This window comes from Hydra viridissima, unplaced genomic scaffold (assembly GCF_058129835.1).
Source record: "Hydra viridissima isolate aposymbiotic clone 2 unplaced genomic scaffold, HvirCarnegie_v1 scaffold_7, whole genome shotgun sequence".
In the NCBI taxonomy this organism is placed as follows: Eukaryota; Metazoa; Cnidaria; class Hydrozoa; order Anthoathecata; family Hydridae; genus Hydra; species Hydra viridissima.
Window position 1 is genome coordinate 11236257 of NW_028324306.1, and position 20051 is coordinate 11256307.

At 29.6% G+C, this 20051-nt stretch overlaps 2 protein-coding genes across 2 annotated transcripts; one reads left to right on the top strand and one right to left on the bottom strand.

Annotated features, from left to right (window-relative positions):
• Positions 1 to 5955: 5955 nt before the first annotated feature.
• LOC145184357 (selenocysteine-specific elongation factor-like) lies at positions 5956 to 9621 on the top strand. The gene is made up of 4 exons (XM_080060005.2): positions 5956 to 6308; positions 6500 to 6672; positions 7965 to 8261; positions 8465 to 9621. The coding sequence occupies exons 1-4, from the start codon at positions 6020 to 6022 to the stop codon at positions 9359 to 9361; spliced, it is 1656 nt and encodes a 551-aa protein (XP_079916131.2). The 5' UTR covers positions 5956 to 6019; the 3' UTR covers positions 9362 to 9621.
• Positions 9622 to 13895: 4274 nt separating this feature from the next.
• Positions 13896 to 16505, bottom strand: LOC149886131 (uncharacterized). Its single transcript, XM_090093938.1, has 3 exons — positions 16080 to 16505; positions 15717 to 15830; positions 13896 to 15555 (listed from the first exon to the last, which is right to left on the bottom strand). Exons 1-3 carry the CDS (start codon positions 16162 to 16164, stop codon positions 14117 to 14119), a joined length of 1638 nt encoding a protein of 545 aa, XP_089950064.1. The 5' UTR covers positions 16165 to 16505; the 3' UTR covers positions 13896 to 14116.
• Between the last annotated feature and the right edge of the window lie 3546 nt (positions 16506 to 20051).

The following is a 20051-nucleotide window of genomic DNA, read 5'->3' on the forward strand; positions in this document are numbered from 1 at the left end:
TAGAAATTTCCACCCATCTATTTAAGTAAGTAGAGGTGATTCACTTGATTTAACGTGTCAGATCAAAATTTCCATATTCGGCACTGCATCTGGAATGAGTTCCACCTCGATCATTGCACCCATCCCCATCAACAAAATTTAGATGTCCCCATCAATAAAGTTAGATGGCGACAAAGAAATGATACACAAAAAAAGAACAGTGGGCTATCTAGTCCCAAAATAGACCGACATTTAAATCATTTTTTGGAAAATGTTTAAGGCCAAGACAATCAAAAATTGTTTCTTTTGTTGATGTTTAACAGAAGTAAAAAACCTGTTTTTTATTTTAGTTTTAGATTTAGTAACACATGTTAAAAAAAATTAAATTAAATTAAACAAAACAGGAAAGCGAGATGATGCAAAAATGTTACGCGAATGAAATTCTACTCTTTCAAGAGCAAGTTAAATAAAGAAGCTTGTTTTTAATCCACTGAAAAATTCAATTCCATACACGCAGGACAAAGCATTGGCTTTATATGTGGATGGAGGATTTACAAAAATAACTTATACATTAGTGTAGCTTGGTACCCATGGTACATCGTGCTAACATATATCCATCGTATCCTTTCATAATAGCTGCATAGAAGAAATGCTATCCAAGCAACCCCATTTTGCTATTAGAAATTTCTGCAGAAATAGTTTTATAAGGTTATTGGAAGTGTAAAAGTGGTACTGTATCAAACTAAACCTCAAGTGTTAGTTATGATATATAAATGGGCATTGTAGTTCCTATTGTAAAGCAAAAGCAAATATAATGTAAAATTCCAAATGAACAAGATCAAGATCACAAATGGGTTTAACTGTCAACATTCTGAAACCAGAAAACGGAACAACAAATGATGGAAATACTGCAAGGCGATTTCTCCAAGACTCAGTATTAGCTTCACCGGTAACTGAAGTTAATGAAGATTTATTTAAAAAGTTTCACTTTATATAGCACTGTACTCTTGATACTATATGCCATCGAGTGTTCACAAGTTATTAACTTATGGAAACGATATTACAGAAAGAACTTGTTTTTCAATTAAAATGTTGTCTGGGGTAGCCTTAAAGTTGAGGAATGAAGGTTCCAGAAATACTTGAGAGTAAAAAGTGCGCAAAATGTCTCGCAAAAAATCTATAGTTATACGCAAAAGTGCGTACTTGGATTATTTTCCATCGTAAAAATACGTGACCGATGCACAGTGGAGTATTTCACATAAAAAGTTGAACAAAATTATTTTATGTTTATTATCGATGTGATATGTAGTAAAAAGAAGTTTAGGGTCATTATATTGTATTAAAAACGATTGGTCACACATGAAATGTAAAAAATTTATATATTAAAACAAAAAATACAGACTTTTTTACATCTTACATACTTTACAAATATCAACAACTTCGCAACTATTTAACATAATGACAAATAACTAAATTTATATTACTAAATAATCACACTTGAAAGATGCATCTAAACCTATACTGGGTTTCTTAATCACTGAACTTAATCCTTAGGTTATAACTGTTGTCATGAATTATTTTTCGTTAAAGGATTAAATCCTATGGTTAATCCGCTACAAAGGGCTAATGATTTGACAACTAAACAATTTGAAATTAACAATTTAAATTTATTATTATAGCCCTATATTTAATCCAAAGTAAAATAAAATTTTTTAGTACATGTCATTGCAATCATTTTCAATCAGAATCAATATCTGATATATCGTCAATCGTCATTGCTTGTGAGTCTTCTAATGTTTCCGGCATCATGAGTTCTATTGTCACACTGGAGAACGGTTTTCTTTTTTTCTGGGGTCTTTTTCTCATACTGCTTAGCAAAGGATCCGAAGTTAGCAGAAGTCTGTTTAAAATATCTCTATTACAGTTTTCTCGCGAAGACTTCCTCGTATAATTCTGCCGATAAAGACGGAAATGTTTTTTTCTGGCTTCGGCTGCTTCTTCTGATAGCTGGCCAATAGGCAGTATAGCCTGTTCAATTATTGTGGTGCCATGTCTTAAAACGTTATGCATAGTCGGCGTCATTGGGTGCCATGCATATAAATTAACATAAAGTTTAGCTGTCTCATTTGCAAAATTTTTAAATTTTTTTACATTAACTTGATGCCCACTCGAAATTGCTTCCAAAATGACATTACATTTTTTTTATAAGATTTTTATCAATCCCTGTGATGCGGGAAGCGGTTAAGGGATCGGTGAAAAATCTTCTTGATGTATTCCCATCATTACTGTTCCCAAATCCAGCCTTAGGAATATCAACCGACAGTCCTAATTCATCTTTAAAGGCATTTTGAATTTTTTGTTTTGTTTCCGCTACTATTTTTTTATCTTCTTCTGTTCTTGCTTGCCATTTTTTTATTGGTATTTTATATGATATATGCAGCAAGGATTCAAAAAATTTGATTCTTGCGTGCATTATTGATAGCCCAAATTTCAGTGTTTCACGGCTAACTGTCGTTTTTTTATTCAAGTCATTAAAATCTTTTGAAGTTTGGCCACATATATAGCATCTCATTGTTGATGTTGTATTTGTAGCAGCATTGCAAACTTTTCCATCAATCATAGCAAAAAAAAAATACATGCTTTATTTGCAAATTAGCAAATAGCGTTCATTATTTCACTTTTTCTGAAGCCTTTCATTTGGTTCTCTACGCATTCGATTTCATCATTCGTTACGTCTTTGCTCTCCCGAATAAAACATATTTTTATTGGTTGGCAATATCTTGTAGATGATGGTGCTGGGTTTTGCCAAAGCACTTTCTTTTGGTTACCAATATGGCATATGAGCTGTAAATAATTCTTTCTTTTTCATTTAAAGTTTCAATAGCTTCGTTCAAATAACAACATAATCGCCTAGACGTGTGATCCAGAAGATCTTGTAATTTAATTTCTGAACAAGATTCTGTAATTGTTATCGATTCTTCTGGTGGATAACATTCCACTTAACATTCCAATTCACAAATATTCTTGTTGGCTGCATGAATAATTTCATATTGTTTTTTAGTCACATAACCTTCCTCAAAATTTGACAACGCTTCTGATGGTGTGTGCTTTTTAATGATATCTTCAGTAGATGTGTCACTTTTTCTATATTGTTTGGCTTTTGTTGGTGTAAATAAAATTTCCTTTTTAACGTTAGACGCGTCACTGTTCCCTGCAGCACCTGATTCATTTGAGCAGCATAAATCAACTGCTCACAAGGTATATGTTCCCTTAAAACCCTTGTTTTTCGCCTTCTCCTTGGTGAACTCGATTCACAAAATTCTTTTGACGGTCGGCCGGGTATTGCCATCGTCCAAGTTGGTAGAGCTATGGTGGTATTGAGCCATTGTTTGTTATTTTTTAAAAAACGCTCTCTTTACGGCTAGCGTCTTCCCATTTTTGTTTAAATTAGAACTTAAAAGGTGAAAAAATGGTTTTTAGTGCACTTTCTTCATTTGCAGGGCATTTAGTTATGTTTTTAAGGTGTTCTAATAAAAACACGAATTTGTCGTCAATTTTTTTCTCGGAACTTTGCTCCAAGTCTTCATAAAGTGGTCGTCTAGTCATCTCTGTTGTGATTCTACAATAAAAATATGAATTAAATTAAATAAAAGTTTTAATCACAAAAAAAAATGTTTTTGCCTTATTGACTAAAAAAAATTTAAAAAATCTTAGGGCGCGTACATGCGCAACTTTTTTTTTTTTAAAATGGTAAATAGAATATCTAAGGTTTACGTGAAGCACAAGCTCGTAGCTTAATAAGGCTTAATTGATATTCAAAAACACTTTTTAATATCGTGTATATAAAAAAAAACGTTAAATTTTTTACATCAAATATAATTGATGAGAAATGTGACAGTAACATATAAAATAGAGAAAATAAATATACCAAAAGTATGAGCTTACCTTCTTTTTCAATATCCATTGTGATTTTTAAAATTTGTCACTAACCACAAACTCAAAAAATGATTTGTAATAATGCTCGTCAACAGGAACGTTGAAAAACAATTGAATTCATTACCACAATTACTCGACTTTTAAAGCTGCCCCAATAAGGTGGGAGGGAGATGGTTAACCGAAATGACCAATTAGGGATGTAACCTTTATTAAGCTTTAACAATGCACCAATAAAAATTGATTTTGACAAAATTTTGAAAATCGACTTTTGATCAACTTTTTCGTATAAATACTCCACTGTGCGATGGTCAAAATAAAATACGGTAATTAATCGGAAAAAACCTTGATAGAAATTTTGAAAAAATAAAAATATCGAAGTTCTTACGAGGTTTCTCGAGGTACGATGTAATTCGATGATTTATCACGAGATTTCACTGTAAATACGAAGTATTTCTAATAATACGAGATATTTGATTAAATTTCTATGGTAATCTGTAAAAAGAGTGAATTAACTGTAATAACCGAATTAGGTTTTCGCAAATTCCCTCCCAAAATAAACACTCCATCGGAAATAATCGGAAATTAATTTCCAAAGGAGAGAAAACTAGTAAAGCTGTAAAAGCTGTAATTTGATTAAAGTTTTTATATTTAGTTCCTACAAACCTATTAGGGATAGCACTTTTATTTACTTTGATGTTAAAAAGTTACTTTTAAACAAATATTACTTTACATAACTTAGGTTAAATTATCAGATAAATTTACATTTAAAAATAATTCATTTTTGAAAATGTAGCATAGTAAAATAATAGATTACATGTAAAAGTTACTTACATGAAATTAATTTTAAAAATGCGTAAGAAACCAGAAACAAACGCTAATAAAAAAATAACTGGTAAAACCTGTGTTTAGAGAGCCATGGCTAAGAGATCGAAGCAAAAACGCTAGCGAGCTTGAAAATAAAATTCTCTATTTATGCTAGAATAACACTTAAATAATGAAACGTCTGAGGACATATATAAAAAGAACGGTTGAGAAAATCTTACAGAGAGAGAGAGAGAGAGAGAGAGAGAGAGAGAGAGAGAGAGAGAGAGAGAGAGAGAGAGAGAGAGAGAGAGAGAGAGAGAGAGAGAGGGAGGGAGGGAGAGATTTGCGAAAAAATTGATAAGAAAACTTTGGGAAATTTTTAAAATGCGATAATATGGGAAAAAGAGAAAAGAAATTTTGAAAGAAGAGATAAAAAAAATATATAAGAAAAGAAGTAAAGGAGATCTTTCAAAAAGAAAGAGAATATTTTAAAGTGAGAACAGTTCTATAATAGACAAATGCTTTGGTCATTAGTCCAAAGATGGTAAAATAACCATTTTGAGTGACTTTTGATATTATTATCTGTATTTGTAAATATTAAAAGAATATATTCGGATTAAGTATTTGAGAGCATTTGTAAAGTGAATGACCATTAGTAAATATCATTATCATTTCATTTATATTTCGGTAGAGGAATTAATATATTGTTATTGTATTAAGTTTTTGTAGTTAAACTTTACGTAGGTTTAAAGTGTTAGAAGTCTTGTAATCTACCATTACACGAACCTTACACAAACCATACACGAACTATATTGGTGTGCGGTTCGCCTAACACTTAGGGCAGCTCAGCACCCAAACAGTTGATTTTATTTAGGCCAATTGTTAAAATAGTAGTATGGTTACTATGATGCCACCGGGCAGACTGACTCACCTCGACAATATTTGTCATACTTTACCGTTCGCCCCTTTTAGTCATGTGTGTGATGTCAGAAGTTAATATAAAACGTTTGATTTTCAAATATAACAAATTCCCTCATACCTTATAACGTTTAAAAAACTATTATTTTTATTTTTAACACCTTTGATCTGATAATATTTATTTTAGAAAGATATTTTCCATAAACAATATTATTTAAATGAGTTATTTGGCAGTACAACTTGAAACCAGGCATGTCTTAATTACCATTTTAAGACAAAGCTGATTATTCCGGTATTCGAGAGTAATCTTAAAACTTGAAAAACATCACAGCTTGTTTTTACCGTCTATTCTGGAAAATAAAATTAAAAAACATTAGGAAAAATGGCCTCTCAAAAAGATTGCAATGAGCGTTTCTTAAACTTTAATATTGGTGTTTTAGGACATGTTGATAGTGGGAAAACTTCACTCTCAAAATCTTTAAGTACAGTTGCTTCTACGGCAGCATTTGATAAAAATCCTCAAAGTAAAGAGAGAGGCATTACTTTAGACCTTGGTTTTAGTTCATTTTTGGTAGATTGTCCCGACCATTTAAAAGAATACAATTATGAAAAATTACAATTTACTTTGGTTGATTGCCCAGGACATGCATCTCTTATAAAAACCATTTTAGGTATGTTCAAAATGAATTTATTGCATATAGAATCTAAACATATAACCTATTATAAATAACAGATATTAAATCAGAACCCATAAAGTGAGCTATTAGCTAGCTTAAAACCTTATACATTTTTGAAATTTCTTTAAGTGTGTATTTTTCATGTCTTTATTTAAAAAAGATAAATATCTCTGAATTTAATTTAGGTGGTGCACAAATAATTGATATGATGATTTTAGTAGTAGACATACTAAAAGGGATGCAAACACAAACAGCAGAGTGTTTAATTATTGGTGAGATTTTATGTGAAAAGATGGTAGTTGTGATCAACAAAATTGACCTTGTTGCTGAGAACAAGAGAAGTTCAGTTGTGCAAAAGGTGATTAGAGAAATAACAAAAACACATGTGCTTGATCTTTTTTTATTTCTTGGTCTGCTTTTCCTAAAAATAAAGAGAGAGAGTGGGGTACTTTAGGATAAATGCAGTATTCAATAGCTTCAAAAAAGTAGAAAAATTGTAACAATAAGTGTATTTTTTAAGCTGGTAACTTGTTAATCGACTAAGTTAGTTATGAACTGCTTTTCTACTAGCTTTTTTTTTATAGCTTTTTTCAAAATTAAATAACTTATAAGATTTAGTTGAAATTATTGGTTCTAGGTAAGATTATGTTTTCTATTCTAATCACTAAAATAAATTACCTAATACATGAGTTAGGTATTAGGGTTTGTTTTTATAAAGTGAGGCAGTTTTATTTATGAGATCTTCGGTATCTTAGCATAAAGAAGAGTTTAAAAGTAAACTCATACTTGTGATTTACTATTTCTTTTAAATCTCTATGTATTACTAGATAAGGATCCAGTATTACTAAAAAAGAGAGAAAGATCTATGAAGAAGGGTGGTTTAAAAAAATAACAATAAATGAATCTTGAGGGGGGAAAAATGGAATTATAATAAAAATAGTTATTAACTGAAACTGTATATTTAGAAAGACACATGAAGTTAATATAGTCTGGGTTTAAAAAAGTAGAAGCATTGATTGCTTTCATATAGATGGCATGACTAATTTTGTTTTATTTTGTTACTTGGTTAGTTAGCTTTAATTTTTATTGCTGATCTTTTATACTTTACATCAAATCAAATACATCAAATAGACTTTTTGTTTGGTTTTTGAAAAACTTTAAATAATTTTAGTTTTTGGATATTTTTTCTTTCAAAAATATGATATATGAAAAATTAAGCATATTTAGAATAAGTTAATAAAGCCTTTTATAGTATTAATATAATAAATGGTACTATTAGATTTGCTTTAATTTTTTAAAAAGAAAGAGAGCATTTAACAACTAGTTTTAAGCTGTCTCAGATTGTCAGCAACTACCCCCTAAACTCTCCTCTAAGGAGACAGTTTAAGGCAAAGGCTCTTAAGTCATTTAAGTATATTTTCTTATAAATTTGAGTTTCTAAAGTTTTTCTTTAATTCAATCATCAAATCTTGTTTTAACAATTAAAGTAATAAACTCTTCTAAAAATGAATACAATAGTGCAATAGTGCCCCCCTCTTTCCTACATAAAAGTACAAAGTTCTATAAAATTAGTTATATTTTTTTAAGTAATTTTTTATTTCTTTTAATATAATCTATAATAATCTGAGAAAATAAAAAAAATAAATGTAGATGAAGATGCGAATGCTGAAGACATTAGAAAATACAAAGTTTAAAAATGCACCTGTGGTAGCTGTTGCTTCAAAATGTGGAGGATCTGACAGCGAAACCAATGAAGCACTTAATTTAGATGATTTAATAGCATGTTTGAAAACGCAATCCTATATACCAAAGCGAAATCAAATTGGTCCGTTCTTGTTAGCTGTAGATCATTGTTTCTCAATACGAGGCCAAGGAACAGTTATGACAGGAACTGTACTGAATGGAAGTATTGAAACAAATGATAATGTTGAAATTCCTGCACTTAAAGTAAGATATATATGAGTGAAATTGAATCATAAAAATGCTTTCTTAACATCTTTTATGTTTATTGATTAAATATTGATGTAATACAGTGTTCTTTTCTATTTTCTACTCTTACCATGAGCATAAAAATTTTAAAAGATGTTTAATACTATTTTTTCCTGTTGAATTAATAAAAGATTATATAATTTAAGTATTTTATCATTCAGGAAATAAAGAAAGTCAAATCTATGCAAATGTTTCGACAACCTGTTAAAAAGGCATTTCAAGGAGATCGTGTAGGCATTTGTGTTACTCAGTTTGATCCAAAAAATTTAGAGCGTGGATTTGTGTGTACTCCTGGATTTTTACCAACTTTGTTTGGAGTAATTTTAACTGTTAAGAAAATCTCTTACTTTAAAGGAAGCTGTTCTAACAAATCAAAGTTTCATATTACAGTTGGCTATGAAACTGTCATGGCAAAAATGCAGTTTTTCAATATTTTAAACTCAGACTTAACTAATAATGATAGTTTTAACTTTAATCTTGAATACAATTTTCAAGAAGAACTCACTAATGAAAATCATGGTACTACTCAGTTTGTCTTTTTAGATTTTGAGCATCCAATAATATGTCAAAAAGATGCTCTTGTAATTGGTTCAAAACTAGATATCGATATAAATATTAACACATGCCGACTTGCTTTTTATGGGAAAATTTTGCATCCGTTTTCATCAAAAGATTTTCGAGAGACTTGCCTTCCCAATTTAAAAGTGTTCAAAATGAAAAAAAAAGAAGGATTTATTGAGAGAATGACTGATGATTATTCAGTAATAGCACGCTCTATATTTAAAAAAGAAACAAGATTAGAATTATTTAACAATATGAAAGTTACACTCTCTACTGGAGAGACTGGACGAATTGAAGGCAGTTTCGGACAAAGTGGTAAAATAAAAATAAGAATACCAAATGGGCTGGATCCACTTACTAAAGAGCGACTTTCAAATAAAAAGAAGGGAAAGCAGAAACTCATTGAAGATGCAAGTTCAGATGGTGAACTTGTCAAAGTTTACTTGTATTTTAAAAAGTATATCTATGATGGCACAAATAAAATGATACAAAATTAGTCCTGTTGAATATTTTACGGTTTCCCTTTTTATTTCTTATGTTTGCTATTAAAATGAACGTGTATAGAATTTCGCAGAAGTTAAAATGTTTTAGAGTGTGATGTTTTATTATCGATGTTTTAGAGTGTGATGTTCTATTATCGGACTTTTTATGCATGTCTTATTTAGTGAATTTTTTAAAACAATTTTCTTTGTATTTATTTTAATGTTATTTTTTTAAGAAGAAATTGAAGGGAAGTTGTTGAAATAACTAACCAAAACTCAGATGTACTTTTTTTAAAAATACTTTTTAAATTTTGTAACCATAAGTGCTCGAAAAAAACAACATATTTTGAACAATTTAAATGAATATTTCAATTGCGCTCTAAAAAATCTTATAAAATTTAGAAACAAAAATGTCTTTTCATAATATCACTTCATCGCGTGATCCTGTACATGTTAAGCAAAAGAATGCACTTCTTATCTAACGCTTGTGCCTATCACTTTGTTGGAATGATATCCAACTAAATTTATTTGGATAATTACAGATTCATACTGTTTCGTAATTATCTTAATGTGAATCGATAATTATCCAAAATTATTCGGATAATGACAGATTCACATTAAGATAGTTACAACTCACATTAAATTAGTTATTAGCATTAACTGGTTTAAGGGTCTGCACATTATTTTCAGGGGAACTTTTTTTTATATAAAACTAACTTTCGTTAATGGAAACCATTTCCAGAAAAGTCTTTTGTCGGGAAAATTTTGTGCGCGAAGTTTTCTGTTATTTTTCAATTGAAAGTAAAAAAAAAAAACTGAAAGAATTTCATGAGTGAAAGTTTGTTTCAAGTAGAAAAAGATTACAAATTCATAGAAACCAATTACTCCTATCCCTTTTGCTTTGTATTCCTTCCACCCCTTCCCGTCAAAAAAAACCCCTTTCTTTATAATTTCTGCGGAGATTTTTTAACTTCGAGAAGTAACGTAAGAAGTATGTTATCTGGTGTAATTATTAGAAATTGTTAAAACATATTTGCAATAAATTTACTTATTAACATCAAACTTAAACTCCACCCAAAAATTTCTAGTTTTAAAAGTCCTAATATAGAAGACGGTAGGGCTTGAAATTAGATATTAATATGTAACTTTTTAGTAAAAAAAATAAAATACATTTATCCGTTGTCTGTGTTTAGGACATCTACAAAATATTTGTTCCTATCCATTAAGAAAAATAATCTTTATAAAAGATTTTATTGTTACAAGGAACTTTGGAGTTTACTCTCCTTTAAGAGATTAGCATGCATTTTTTATGTTTAAACAACTTATTTTAACTCAGATTATGAGTTTCTTTTGAAAAGAACCTAAAAAGTTGACGAGTTGAGAAGGAAGACAAACTATTTACACTATAGCTCACTACAGCTACGCTACCTTTTTCGCTTTGAACTTACTATTTTGAGTGATAGTGCATATTACTTCTGATCTGTCATGTTAAACAATAATTTAAATCTTCATATATTTGAATTATTGAAACTAATTTCCAGTTTATCATGCCCAAAAATTATTGTATTTGCATGTCATTCGATTTACTAAAGAGGTAAAGGATAACCGTAAAATATTAGTTTTCCAAGTTTAAATTTTAAATATTTGGAATAAGGACAGCTACTTGCAACTTTCAATCGCTGCCATTCACCCACTCAACTGTATTCACTACTACAGATATGGTAATTCAATAGAGCCCTAAGTAAATCATTTATAAAATTACGGCTAAGTAATTTAAATGTAAAATATCATTAGTTCCTCTAGCTGTAACAAAGAAGTAGACAAACGATGACAGCAATAAATTGTTAAGTATGATTAAAAAAAGTATTAAAAGTTATTGTGTCGACTTACAATATTTATTCAAAGAAATTATAGCATATGAGTATGCTAACATTGCTCTGATTTTTCAATAGGTTTATTGTATAGATACTCCATGCAATAAATCTATTGAGAAATCAGAAGTCTGCCTATATTTTTAACCTTTATATTATTTTTAATCTTTATACTATTCTTAACTTTTATATTAAGTTTGCTGCGCTTTCCTGGCATTCGCAGCGTTTTTACTATTTATTTCTTGGAATGAAATGTTAATATCAAATCAAAAAATCTTTTGCAAACAGTTTTAGATCACATTTAGCAGTTTGCAACTTCAAATTTGGAATTTCTATTTTTCAATTGTTAATTATCGTCTTTCAACGTCATTTAATAACTAATTATCGTCAGAACCAAAGTCGTATTAATTAATTCCTAGGGTAAAACGTAATAAGTTAAAAAAACATGAATATTAACGTTGTTGGTTCACACTATGTCTCTGGTATAGGGGTGTCTATATTCCAAACAGCTTTTGTAAAAAGTTCGTTGTTAAACTTTTTTTTTTAAAAAATAAATTAAGTGTATTTGTTAATTTCAAAAACAAAAGGTTTTTTTTCTGCTTTTTGTAGTTGCAAATTGTTGATGTGGTCTACATTTATAATTTTCATCAAATCTTGTTAAGTGCAGAGAAGGCCAAGATAATTTTTTACTCTTTCGTTGTTGAAAAAGAACGTTCTCCATTACAAGAAGCAACCAAGATGCTCAAGTAAACCCATTTGGGTAAGAAAATACATTTGAGTAAGAAAAAAGTTAATTTTTTCACAATAATATTCATCAACATTTTCCCCGCTGTTTTTACGTGGTGCTTATTCATTTTTAGTATTTCAAAGAACATGACTATATCATCCTTGAAATATGCTTCCAAATCATAATGATAGTGTTGCACAAGATAATCTGCCTCTTCGCAAAAAGATTTCATAGCTGACATGCTGCTGACTTTTGCCAAGAAACCAAATCTATCTGAAAATATCTGATAAGCGTTTTTTCTTCTATTCATTTACTTTAAAAGCTATCAAAATAATAGATAAGTTTTTTTTTTAAATTGTTCCCTGGTTGATAAAACTGCATCTTTGCCACTGACTTTACTTCACTAAAAACCTTGCACTTTTTATCACTCTTGCTTTCCAATAATCATTTAACACAAGTTGTTTTGCTTGTTCTTCAAAAGAATCAAAAGAATCGCGCATAGATTCAAGATAAATCAACAATGAGTTTAAAAGTTTTAAAATTCTTAGAGTGTCTTGCTAATAATTGTTAAAAAAAGGATTCCATAGTTTGCACAGCAGCGCTGTCTCCAGTCGATGGGCTGAATAAATGAAAGTGCATAGCAAACTGAGTCAGGTTTGTTGAAGGACACTCTGCTGGTGCTAATAAAGTTTACAATATTTCTAAATATTTTGGCGTCAAGGCTTTAATTGCAATTGCATGTGCAAACCACCTTGCATGGGAAAAGATGGTCTGCATGTACAGTTGAGTTAAGTCTTTTAACAACATATAACTTGTTCATGCATGCAATCATTTTCGCCGATCGTTGTCGTTTCAAAAATGTTTTAATAAATCCACATATACAAAAAAATCATGATTAGCTTGAATTTGAAAGTTGCACGCTTTTTATGGTTCAACAACTTCATTTATAGTATGTCATTTATATTGCGGTATACGATGAGTTAAGCTTAAAAAACTTTTATATAAAGTGATGATTGGTTAACCGAAATTAAGTTCATTAACAGACATGGTTTTTAAATAGATAAACAGTTTGAAGAAAACTGATGAAAAATGATGTGAACTGCACGCTTTAAAAAAATCCGATATTAAAAAAATGTAAAACTTTTTGTGTTATTTTATAAGTACAAATAAATTATTTCTTTTCGTCAAAGCACAGAGTTTTTAAGATCAAAAGATGTCATTGTTTAAAACTTAGATTAGGTTCTCTTTTTATATAACATAGTTTTAAAAATAAAAAAGCTTCTTTGATTTTCACATAGTCAAGTTGACCTATGCGCCCCCCCTCCCCTGACACTCCTTGTTGAGCTAAGTAATTTTTTAATTGTAATTGTAGTAACTATTTTATGATTGAAAATATCACTTAATGTGAACGAGTTTTATTTAATAAGCTCTATATATAGTTTGCCAGCGTATTTAAACATAATGGCATAAAAGCAATCTTTTTAAAATTTTGTATCTATTACCTTTATCGTTCAATGTTACCAAACGGCAAGAATTAAAATTTAGGTATTACTGTATTTGAAAAAAATTTGTTCTTTTTTTTTTTCATATCTTTATAATATTCATTAAAAAAAATTATTTAAATAGTTTTTTCAATATTCGACCAATAAAGGGTTAAAAAAATCCGATATTAAAAAAATGTAAAAATTTTTTGTGTTGTAAGTACAAATAAATTATTTCTTTTCGTAGGTCAAATTTTCTTCTAAGGCCTGAGGTAAACACCCCATCTGTCCCATGGATGATCCGCCCCTAGTCTGAACAACTATTTTTTGTCTCAAAAAATTTTATATAAAAATTTTTAAAAAGTCGAAAAATTTTAATATTTTTCAAGATGAATTCACTATTTGCAAAGTTTTAAATCATCAAAAGTTCTAAAATTACTATATTATAGTTAAAAATAGGAAAATGAAGATTCAATAAAGTCATACTTTATTTGAAACGCATTCCCAAAAATAGACCGATAATTGATCATATTTAACCTAGAGAAAGATAAATACACTTGCCTTACGACCGGTCAAATTTCAAAACAGGGAAACGTCGTGTAAAAGTTTTTTTTTTTTTCGTTCTTGAAAAATCGTGAATCGAAGTCGCCTCCATTTTTAAAGCAATATTTTTATTGCTCATTTCTTTTTATCAAGCTAAATAAGTTTGAAAAGTTAACATGCGTAAACAAGCAGCAAACACAAGCAAGTAAATCACGATATGCTTCTCCATACAAAGACGTACGCTTTTCGAGTTATAATTGCTTTTAAAAGTGTTATTGTATGCAATAGATACACTATTAAGCAGGTCGATGTAGTCTTTTGATTGGCTGCTGTAAAAATTAGATAGCGTTAAACTCTTATTGTAGCGAATTTTAAGCTTGTTTTTTTTTGAAAAAAGTAAAGTCCGCATAACGGAAGGTGATAACTTTGATGTGTTCAACTTTGATGGTGTTGACGAAAAATATCCGTTCATGTAGTGAAGTATTAAAGGTTCTGTATTTAATACCATTGTGGGAGTTATTATTGCTCTATCATGAGAAGCAGAGTGGTTGACTCCAAATGAACTAAATCGTGAATAATTATATACAGAATCTGTTATTTCGAATTGCGTTTTCTTTTGAACATTCTGGGTAGATGTTTCAAAAGTTGCTGAAACTGAATCATCTATCGTAAAAAATGCAATTTTCTTTTGAAAAAAATGGCTTATTGTTGAACTCTTCTGAGATAAAGTTGGTGTTTTCTTTGTGATAGCGTTTACATAATCTTTATGATAACTTGGAGTAATAATGTTTTGTAAAAAACTTGGAGTAATGTTTTGTAAAAAAAGATGGCTAATATTTACACTTTGTTTCGTTAAGTTCGTCTTATTCGTTGGATTTAGTTCGTTTAGGTTATGCGCTTGTTTTGAGTATTCAGTTGATGGCTTTGAATAACTGAAATTCGAATCACTTAATGATCTGTAAAAACTTCCTTGATCCATTTCTGTTGCATTTACTTGAAGATTTGGTTTAGATATACTATATATATTTGTTGTAGAACTATCATTTTGTTTTAAAACTGTTGTTAACGATTTTGATGCTTTTAAAAGATTAATTTGAGAAGTTTTTGCTGAAGTGCCCGAGATAGAAGTTTGAAAGCTTGATTTTCTTTGATCCATTACTTTGAAGACATCTGAATTTTGTGAAGTTGCGTAAGCATCGATTGACGATAGAGGGGGTGTACTTTTACTCGTGTTTGTAGGAAGTAATTTTTCGGATTGAAATGCACTAAAAATGGTACTTTTTACGACATTCAACGCCGTAGCGTTTTTATTCAAAAATGTACTTATCAAAGTTACGCTCGTGTTATCATCAAAATTTAATTCCGATGATTCTTGTTCAATTCGTTCTTCATTATGGAATATTGAAGTTAAAATCAAAGCTACTTGAGATGATTTTTCAGTTGTTATCAGGGGAAGATCATCGTTTTCTCCTGAACCAAGATCATTGGTGGTTGGATCACAATTTCCATCAGAGTCGTCACAATTTGTAGGAGATTCTCCATCACCTGATAACTGAACACTTTCAATTAACTGAGTATCATCTTGATCTAAATAAAAGTTGTACATTCAAGAGAACTTGATGATGATGATAATTGTGTGATAATAAAGACGACAATGACAATGATGACGGTGACGATGATAACAATGACTATGATGAGGATGACAATGATGATGATAATGGCGATTAAAATAAAAAAATATCAATTACCAAGGTCACATTTTCTTCCATCGTTCCGAAGTATGAAACCTTTTTTACAAAAACATTCGATTGAATCTTCACTCACAGATTTACACAGTTGATCACAGAAGCCGAACGAGCAATCTAAAAAAAAAAATGAAGTTTCTACAAACATTTGTGAAGAACAAGTTTTTTTATATGACAAATTTAATATGGAATTTATGAAAATACAAAGTTAAAATGTTAATAAAGTATTACAAAATTTAACGTAAGTAAAAGTAAAACTTATAAAAAGAAGGAATTTTTTGTAAATCTTTAAAGATTAGAACTTGCAGAGTTCTCGCCATATTTGACGTGTAAGTATTTTGAATGTCTGTTACGAACAATTCTTACCTCCTATAAAATATTTCTTTTGACCAGCACTCATGCAAAGTAACGTAAGAAAGGGAATGGACTTTAAGATCAACATCGTGTTCATTTCAAAGACCTAATGAAAATTTTCTTTTAATCTAAAGAAAGAGTGCGAAAAAATATTTTTCGATAATTGAAAATTTAACTACTATTTATTAATCCAATACTCACATAATTATTCAACTACTTGATAAAAAACTATGATTTTTACAAGTGATTTATATTTTATGTTTTATGTTAAACTTAATATATAGCATAAAATAATAAACTCGTTCACCAATAAATTCTATTTACTTTTTAAAAATTAAATTCACTCAGTTGTTATTCGCTGGGCTTTTAAAGCAACTGCATAATATTTATCTTAAAAGCAAAAATTCGAGCAGTTTGTTGAAGCTTCGGAAAGTGTGTAAATAGAACAGTCATAAGTTGAACTCAAAATGACTCAAGTTGAATTGTCAAAATAACAAACATAAAATCGCGATTTGAATTGTCATGAAATTTTTTGTTTATGAGCTGCATATCGTAAAAGTTTGTGTCCCCGGAAGCCGACAAAAAAATTCGCTGAAGAAAAACTAATATTTGAAATTTTACTTTTCCTTGTATGAAGCATTCAATAAAACAAATAGTTAGTAATAGTAAAAACAGTATTAATGTTATTGATGGAAATTTTTATCAATAATAACAGAAGTTGTTGTTTAATGTTAAAATTGTAGCGAGACTTTGAAAAAATTATCTACAATTAATTTATGTTAATTTATATTTTAAGTTAACTTATGATGATTGTTCAAATATCAGTTAAGCAATCGGTTATTTGGATGAGCAAATTAGAGTGATACATAGAAATTTATTAAATATATAATAGAAATTTATGATATATTGAATATGATATATGAATAAATGATAATAGAAGTTTGTTAAAGAATCTAATTTAGAAAACTGCTTTCTACCATCAATTTTTGCCAAAGTTTAAATCAACGAAAGAGTACATAGTAAAGCTTATAATATATATTTACATTGTTCTCTTTGCGTAAAAAAATCAAAACCATAGCTTTTACGTTTTTTAAAACTCTGTTTCTTCCGCTATCGTGGCATATTGAGTTAGAAAGGTGAAATATGCCAAAAATATGAGCGACAAACAATAGTTTTTGAATTTTTTTGGGTCAGATAATTTAAACTTGCTATTTAAAACAACTTAACAGGTATATTAGACACGCGCGTATGTTAGTGTGTTACGCGTGTAAGTTAACCGCGCCCAGCCCCCCCCCCCCCCACACTCACACACGTGTTCTACCACAGAGGATCTTTACATATCCGTTTGCTTTGACAGTAAGCGATATTGGGAGAGAAGTTCCTGCTGCAACCAGTGGCTCATGACATATTTCATTAGGTGCTTAAGGATAGGGCTTGATTTACAGAACTAGGACCGTGTGATTATGTTTTAGCTCGGCTTCCGTAAAATCACTTGAGCGAATATTCTTTGAACACAAATGTCTAAATTAAAAGGATATGAATGTTATTTAGACACGTAAAATACTTAAGGTTATTATTACATAAAGTTACCCTGTGTAAATTACATACAGTTACCGTACTAACTAAAGTAAAAAACTTTCAAAAAACCAAAATAAAAAAAGTGGATTCAAAAAATCAAAATACCTTATTATTTTATCTAACTTTTCTATGCCCAAAACAACAAAATAAAAAAACTGTTTTTATCAAAAAAAGCTTTATTTTTTTATTATGTCAAAGTTTTTTGAAACTAATGTTACATATTAGAGCTATTAGTACTGGTTTATTATAGCATTCTTTCTGGATATCTTTGGAAATCTCCTTATTCAGAGCCTCTTGTTACTTCTCAAAGTAGAAATCATCAAGAAGTTCTAATGCCTTAAATATCTGCACCCCATGTTCCAAAAGTTTATGAATTGTTGCGAAAATCACATACCAGGAATACTTTTTGAGAGCTGTAATTTCATAGCAGTTTCAACTGAAGCCTACTGATCATGTAGTTATACCTATAACTAAACCTATATTACTACTTTTAATCTTCTGCTTCTCTCAGTTAGATTTCCCCAGTCCTTGTTCTTTCTACCTGGTCCAACCGTAAGGTTTTTTCTGTTAACCAGGATCGTTCATATTTTAAAAGTCTTAACGAGGTTCTTTGATATTTCAGCAACTTATATTTAAATTTATATTGGAATATTTATAAAGTTTTCTAGAGATCATTTCAAGTTAATCCATATTTTCATGAGATCCTTCAACCTACTAAACTCAAGGAGAAAAGCCTTTAATAAATTATTATGATTAATTGTAACTCTTAAAGGATAAGAACTAAATACATTCTTTTCATGATGAATGTAAGCAATTAATTCTTTATTTTGTACGCAAATTTTAAATATTTAATTTAAGTAGCAGACCTTCAAATCATGCAAGTTTGAGCTTTGATAGTTAGCATAATTAGCATGATTTGTTTGACTTTTTGATAATTAGCATAATTAGCATGATTTGTTTGACTTTTTGATAATTAGCATAGTTGGCATGATTTGTTTGAGTTTTTGATAATTAGCATAATTAGCATGATTTGTTTGAGTTTTTGGATATTTGGTTTTTCAGTACTGACAAATTAAAATTGTAGTTATAAATGTAGTGTGAAAAATGTGTGAAAAAAAAAAAAAAAAAAAAAAAATGATACAAAGCTTTACTCCTTGATTATTTTAAAAGAGTTGTTAATTGAATTGGAGTTCAGACAACTGATAACTTTTTTCTACTTTCATTAGCACCTATGGAAATATGTTAAAACGACAATGGAATCTTGTGGAATCTCTTAGTTTCGATATCAATATCGGTGTATATACGAAATAGGACGTTATCCAAGTACATAGGCGAATACAAGAGAAAGTTAAAAAACTGGAATCATATTTCTGCGAAAAATGATATTACAGCAATGCTATTTGTGAGTTTTACAGGTAAAACCCAGCATACTTACCTGATATTAAAACCTGTGCTGAAAATTCAAAAAAAATTTTTGAACTAGTCAAAATGCTTGTTTTATTTAAACACAACTTTGGTTTGTTTAGATATATTCAGACATAAATATTCCGAACAGAGAGTTGTGTAAAAGTTACGTTGGGCTTTCTACGTAGATTTGTTGTTTTTACGTCGCTTTGTTCAGTCTCGTAGAGTTTATATGCATACAAACGGCAGCGAGAATTGAAACGCAAACTTGTTTAAATAGCAAAATCTTAATCAGATTAAAAAGTAAAAGAGGTAAATAGAAGAGGAGGAAGCGGCTCTTAAGCCTATGAAGTCGAACAGAGTTACATTATTAGAGACGACGTTCTTCATTCAAGGCGGTGATTATTTTGAAAGTTGGGACTATAAAAAACTTAAATATGATAAAAAGATTTAAAAGTTGGAAAAAATTCTTCTCTTTATTTTCTAAACAGCATTTTTTTTTTTTCATAATAAAGTTGTTGAAAATTAATAGAGGTTAGGTTCAATAATCAGATGCCTCAGTAGTAACTCATTTGCAGGTAAGCACACAAACTAGTCAAGCAGTGTACTTAGACCCTTTTTGAGCTAACGAATCATCAGATGTTGCCGAAACATTTACTTGTTCATCAATTTTGATACATTTTTGATGTTTTTCGATGGAACCATCAATTTGTTTTTGGCGTTTATGTTTGTAACACGAGTTTCTTTGTAGTTCCTGTATCAACGTTGCCAATCAATATGCCGATCGCATGTTCTCAACCCCTATACCATTTTTAAACAAAAGTGAGCCATTTGGTAGTCATATAATTGACGCTCTTTAACACCATAAAATGATGGTGTCATGGAGCAACTATTGCACGCATTGTCATTTCCTAGTTTTCGAGACCCTCGTTTGACTTTCATAATATTCGCATATCTCGTATTTCGCTTGGAGTAAACATGTGAGGTAATTGATTGATCGAG

Bases quoted from the DNA above. Each gene is read 5' to 3' on its own strand.
- LOC145184357 (XM_080060005.2), top strand. From the start codon at position 6,020: ATGGCCTCTCAAAAAGATTGCAATGAGCGTTTCTTAAACTTTAATATT. The intron at 6,309-6,499 runs GTATGTTCAAAA...AATTTAATTTAG, and splicing joins TCTTATAAAAACCATTTTAG to GTGGTGCACAAATAATTGAT. The intron at 8,262-8,464 runs GTAAGATATATA...TTTATCATTCAG, and splicing joins TTGAAATTCCTGCACTTAAA to GAAATAAAGAAAGTCAAATC.
- LOC149886131 (XM_090093938.1), bottom strand. From the start codon at position 16,164: ATGAACACGATGTTGATCTTAAAGTCCATTCCCTTTCTTACGTTACTT. The intron at 15,831-16,079 runs GTAAGAATTGTT...TTTTTTTTTTAG, and splicing joins AAAGAAATATTTTATAGGAG to ATTGCTCGTTCGGCTTCTGT. The intron at 15,556-15,716 runs GTAATTGATATT...ACTTTTATTTAG, and splicing joins TGGAAGAAAATGTGACCTTG to ATCAAGATGATACTCAGTTA.